The sequence below is a fragment of the Larimichthys crocea genome, chromosome XVIII, assembly GCF_000972845.2.
Source record: "Larimichthys crocea isolate SSNF chromosome XVIII, L_crocea_2.0, whole genome shotgun sequence".
In the NCBI taxonomy this organism is placed as follows: Eukaryota; Metazoa; Chordata; class Actinopteri; family Sciaenidae; genus Larimichthys; species Larimichthys crocea.
The window spans coordinates 14,726,140-14,732,139 of record NC_040028.1 but is presented as its reverse complement, the minus strand read 5'-3'; the positions used below and the strand labels follow the sequence as shown (position 1 = coordinate 14,732,139).

The 6,000-nt window shown below is 40.5% G+C and overlaps 1 protein-coding gene across 2 annotated transcripts; it reads right to left on the bottom strand.

The window, feature by feature from the left end:
- Nucleotides 1-559: 559 nt before the first annotated feature.
- Nucleotides 560-4,702, bottom strand: cdca7a (cell division cycle associated 7a). 2 transcript variants are annotated; one of them, XM_019274175.2, is made up of 10 exons: nucleotides 4,548-4,702; nucleotides 3,580-3,723; nucleotides 3,362-3,484; nucleotides 3,065-3,265; nucleotides 2,902-2,979; nucleotides 2,599-2,790; nucleotides 2,388-2,519; nucleotides 2,139-2,288; nucleotides 1,921-2,057; nucleotides 560-1,833 (listed from the first exon to the last, which is right to left on the bottom strand). In XM_019274175.2, exons 1-10 carry the CDS (start codon nucleotides 4,566-4,568, stop codon nucleotides 1,800-1,802), a joined length of 1,212 nt encoding a protein of 403 aa, XP_019129720.2. In that variant the 5' UTR covers nucleotides 4,569-4,702; the 3' UTR covers nucleotides 560-1,799. The 2 variants fall into 2 exon arrangements, with proteins under 2 accessions (XP_019129720.2, XP_019129721.2); XM_019274176.2 differs by having other exon boundaries at nucleotides 2,388-2,516.
- Between the last annotated feature and the right edge of the window lie 1,298 nt (nucleotides 4,703-6,000).

The following is a 6,000-nucleotide window of genomic DNA, read 5'->3' as shown; positions in this document are numbered from 1 at the left end:
TAATAAACACTCATTGATGAGTGTTTTATTGTGTAAAAAAAAACATTTACTAGTTTCCAGCTTCTCAAGTGTGAGATGTTTTATATCTTTTTAAGTTTAGAGCATTTCAAGTTGAATACCTTCAATAGTCAGGTATAACCTCGGCCTCTGCAAAACTGTAAGTGCCAGTTTTTAATATTTTAAGAGCCACACTATTAATGGACACATTAATTCATATTTAAAACTATTACTTGCAGCTCTACCTGATGTAGTAAATCTGAAATTTACGGAGTTATCCAAAATTGTGCACATTCGATTCGTGTGCTTATGAATTGCGAGTATCTGACCCATTCAAGGTTGAGTAGGCGGTTTAGTGACGAGTCAACATTAGTTAGTTTTACCCTCCGTAAACAGACTACAGCTAGCTAACAGTGATGGAAACGTTAATAAACTTCCAGCCTTCAGATCTTCAATCACCGGCAGCATTCAAGATTTCTCCACCATGTTTCAATAACAGTAATTACAGCTGCCACTGTTCTGGATAGAGTGATGGTCAAGTCAAAGAAAACCGATAACATGATTCCGCAGTGATTAACGCTTTAATGAAAATGTACAGTTAACCGAACGAGCACAAAGCCAACCATCAGTACAACAGATGTTCCCATCAACAGTCCAGCATTACTCTTCCCGTTAGCAGCACCGTGCCTGATAAATACAAGCAGCAGCGAGATAACCTCCACCTGCCATTACCCTGAACAAGAAATCTCAACCGTTGATTATTTTGAAACAGTATCGTATAATCAGAGTGTGTCCTGGTGCAGGTCAAATGAAGCACATTTCAAAGATGAAAGACACAAAGGTTAATTCCATGTCGTTTCGTGTAGAGTATTACACTTCTGAACAGAAAATGCAGGCCATAACTCTATTGCCACTTCAGTGGCACCTTCAACCATTCCTACTTAACAGTGTAAGGCAGAAAATGAGCCAAAGAGACTGGAGCAGAGCGAGAATGTGCTTTAACAGGATAAAATGATTTACAGGTATGAGATTCCCATTAGAGTGTGCTAATTGTTTCCACACCATTAGTGACAGTTATCTAATGAAGGATATTTAACCAGGCGCTGTAGTATATCACACAGTTCCTCTCGGGTTTAGAAGTGAGAGGCAGTGGACCCCGGTCTATGCCCTTTCCACCTGCAGCAGCAGCAGCACCTCAGTATCATGCAGATCATTCGGCCATTTCTACAGGACACCCCAACTAAAGCAAAACAATTTTGAGCAAAAACATTTACACTTTCAGATTTACAAAAAGACGACGCAACTTGTAAAAAACACAAGCATAAAAGAGCAACTAGAATTTAAAAAAAACATAACGACACAAAGATCGATGCTCCGTGTTCATGGATCAAGTGGGCGCAGTAAAATATATACATTTAAAACAATGTAAAATACAGTACATCTAAAACAGTTCATATTTTTGTAGGTAGGACGATTTATTTTTTACATTGGGAATATGTACATCAAAGATCTTATATATATTTAAGATCACAGTGGGCTGCCAACAATTTAAGGTTGAGACGTTTTCCTAAGATTAGTTTATAATTAACCAGTCTTAATGTAAAAAGGGCTCAGCTCTCGAGGACAGGCAGGAAAATATGTGGCAGAACATACAACAAAAAATACAATGTGAACCAGATGTCAGTCAACGTTCAAGAAATGTAGGAACAATTAGCATTATAACACAATGCTAGGAACAATATTTGGTCTTTGCGTGCATGTAGAACAAGGTCAGGATCAGGATCAGCCTCCTCCGTGACACTTTACTTGCTACTCTCTTCTAGCTCCTTTTTTAGGCTGCAGAAAAAATAAGAGAAGCTCAGTGTTAAAAACAGACGTTTATATAAATAAATAAACTTAAAATCTTAAAAATGCTCCTCTCACCTTCTCAGGTAGGCATGCACATTATCAAAGCCGTGATATTTAGCCAGGTAAACCAACACTCCTGTAGCACAGCGACCGTCTCGGGCTCGACAGAAGCTGCAGTTGCAGATCCCTCTGCATGGCGGGCACTGCCACTCCTAATAATGAGAGAACAGTCAAGTCAAGTCCGACACACACTCAAGCAAATGTCTATATGATCAATATATTTAGGTACTCACGGGATTCAGCAGAGCGTCTCTGACCTCCTCTCCGTAGCGGTTACGGAGACACGGGCCACAGAACTGACCCCTCACCCCGACACACTCCGCGTTACGGCAGTTGGTTTTAGTGTCGGTTGTTTTCTGGCGGCACTGGTGACAAGTGGATCCCTGGAAATACGAAGAAATAAATGTGTGTCTTCAGCCAAAGAGCTTGACAAACAAACGCAAAGCAAATCTTTCCAGCATTACAGTGAGTGTGGGACTTACAGTGGAGCTGTTGTAGACCTTCTCCCGCACGTTGTGGCAGATTCTGTCCAGCTCCATCTCTGTGATCTCGTCCACGGGACGCACCACGTGAGGGATGGCCTTGGTACCGTTGAAGGAACGCCGACGGGGCTGCTAATGAAATAAATGTAGTTAATGAGGATGTGATTAATGCCTATAAATGTATATTAAGACCGTTTGTGATGTGACTTACTGGCTCGTCGTATTCCTCAAAGTAGCGGCTTTTGCGAACCAGGCTGAACTTGTCCTCGGGCTCCTCCTCTGGAGTTGGGCTGGGAGGTCCGTCCACCAGCGTGCGGGACCGTGTGTGGGGTCGGGACGAACGCGCCGGGTTTCTCCTACGAGCTCCCGGAGTTCCCATGCACCGCCGTGGTGTCTGACGAGGCTGCAGAAGTTCAAATTGTACAAATTAATAAAAGAGCATTGAAAGACCATCGCGTCCTGTGGCGAGATGTGAAACGACAGATTTAAAATGTTTATCCGCAGGTTTAATTACCGTAGTGGATGCCGACACTGCCATGCGTCTTGGGAAGAGTCCAGGTACTTTGTTCAGCTCCGCCATGAGCTTTGCAAGCTAAAAATAAATAAATTATTGATGAGATTTTGCTCAATAAACATGGAGGTTGTTCTGAACAATGTTCAAATGCAGAAAGTTGTACCATTTCTTTGTTCTCCTTAATATTCAGGGCTCTCTTGTCCATGAAGTTCTCCTCTTGGTCAGAGTCAGGGTCCAGTACTCTAGATTGAGGAAGCGGCTCAGAGGCAGGCCTCTTCTTGCCCGTCTTCTTGGTGGGGAACGTCATCGCGATCTTCAAGCCGTTGGACCTGCGGCCACGCCTCGGAGAATCAGAGTCTACTTTCTAAAAACAAAAACACATTCACGGTTAGAAGAAACTTTCATTGTGTCCGATCCGAGTTCTGAAATATGTTGAAATTGTATTCTCCTGAAAACTTACCATGGCTTTCATCTGACTGTGGATCACACTGTCATCAAACCCGCTGCATGTATCCTCCTCTGATGTCGCCTCAAACACCTTTGGTTTCTGTGCCATCCTCCTCGTCTGTCTCAGGCTGCTCCTCTAAAGACACAGACGCGATCTTTAGTTGCAGATGGTGCTGCACGCTCACCACCACCACCACAATTGTTAAAAGACAGTAAGACTCTTATCGGTACCGTATTTGCAAAGCCTCCGTCGGAGCCGAAGCTATCACAGCTGTCATCGGAGGAAGAGGAGGATGAAGTCTCCATGGGAACCAGCGGGGAGCTGCGGAAGCTCCTCAGACTCATCCTGGTGGACGGAGACTGGGCCGCCAGTTTCTGCAGGTGACAACAGGTACGTTAATCAGGCTGTGTTACAAATATATGCACAAAGAGCTTTACAGTAGTCCTACGAGTAACTTTTACTTTAATAATCAATTAATTGTTTGATCAATAAAACACCAGCAAACATCAAATAACACCTAAAAGCCAAAGTCGACATGTTCAAACTTTTTTATAACCAGAAAGAAATTAAGTTAAACGTCTCAATCACAGCAAATATTCAATTTTAAAAAAAAATGGCATCAGTTTTTGCTTTAAAATTACTTAAATAATCCTTAATAATACTGAAAGTGTTTACTAAAGCAACATTAATTATTACATTTTCTGTCAGGGGACTAACAAATCAGTTCATGTGCCAAATGTTTAAAATCTTCAAAGCCTTGGAGACACACCCCTGTTGGCAAAGGTAGCCAAATGCAGGTATAACTGTGTGGTTCATATTTTAATACACTTACTTCAATATTTCAATAAAACTTGCACAACTGTATTATGTTACTGCAAAGGATAACATTGGAACAATTAACTTTTTTACTATCCAAACTTAACTTATTTAAGTTAACATTACTGAAGGAGGGTGGTTAGCAATAAAACAAGTTAAAATACATTTAATTTGATGCATATTTATAGATTATCGTGCTCAGATTTGTAGGTTTAAAGCGTTGAATTAGTGTGAAAATGTAAGATTTAAATGGCAACCTAACTGTTACAATGTGGTCACAACAGGATGTTTAACTATCAGTAAAACACACTATAAGTAATATATACTACATATATATTAATTATCATTTACATTTTAAAACATGTTAGGATGTTTTTCTTACCATGGAGCGGGTGGATGGCATTTTTCTTGTGATAATCGTCCCAGAGAAAGAGAAACAGAAACACCACACACACAGGTACACACAGACACACAGCGTGCAGCAGCTCTGCAGTGAACAATGCAGGACCTGCAGCTGCACGCAGACACACTGTTCATTTCCCGCGCCACCAGAAGGTCCTGGAAGCTGCGTAACAACTACTCAGGTATTTTAACAAAAAAATAAACTTTCTGGAAAACACATCCAGAACAAAATCACATTATTTATATCTTAATACACGTTAGATATTTATTTTACCGGTAAAACCTCACAAATCAATTAATTTATGAGGTGTTCAGGGAACGAGGGCGGTGGTTCTTCCAGGTACTGCACCCTGGCGCGAATTTTTTATTTGACTATTTGCATGCAAGGCGGGTAAAATGTTGAACTCTTTCCAACATTGGAAGCAGGTCAAATTTTTTTGAATTGTGTTCTCAGCAGGTCACTTTACAGCAGACAGGACATCATATTTATTTGTTCAGACTTCATAATATCAAATGGATTAGGGCCACAAAGTTTAAAGTCAGGAGTATATTTTATTTATCTATAAGTATCAGGTATATCTAAACAAGTTGCAAGGAAGCTTGGTATTGTCAGTCAGTTTATAAGTTATTCTTCTTCTCACTCCTTTTCGAATATGTATTTCTATGTTTAAATGTTTTGCCTTATTTTTATTTTTATTTTTGTTTGCATATTTGAAATAAACATTTAAATCAATCAGTCAATCATAAAGGGCAAGACCACACCTCAACTGTGTCACATTCCTATAAATACCCACCTAACCCTCTTGTCCTCTTTTGCCCTCGTATTCTCCACAAACGGTTATCCGAGGGGGGGTATCCACCTCAACACCTGGGCATGTGTAGAGGTGGATACCCCACCAAAGCTCCCCACAAAGCAGCTACAGACCAAAGAAGAGTTCACGCTTCACTTACAACGTTTTCTTTTGTTAATTAATCATTTAAACGTATGTTGTTGATGGTGTCGTCCTTGCTAGTGAAAGATCTGGAGAAAAATAAATAATTTTGGTTGAGAAAATGGACTCACTAACCTACATCAACTCCATCAGGATGGCCGTTTCAAATCATTTGAACAAAAAGGATTTACACGGGTATTGCTGATTGCAACCAACTGAATACCCGTCGCCTCACTCCCATTTCAAGAGACACATGGCAGTTCAACATGGCTAACATGGTAAAAGAGGACCCACTCCCTCTGTAGATATAAAAGGCTCATTCTAAGCTGATTAATGAAAATGGAGTTATGTATATTGTATTCCATTTCTGCCATATTCTGACAATAAATCCCTATAAATCGTACATACTGGACCTTTAAGAGACTTTTTCTACCCAAATGGAAGAATTCTTGATAAAACTACAAACAGGTAGCTGGAATAAGAAAGGTCGTCTCTACCAAA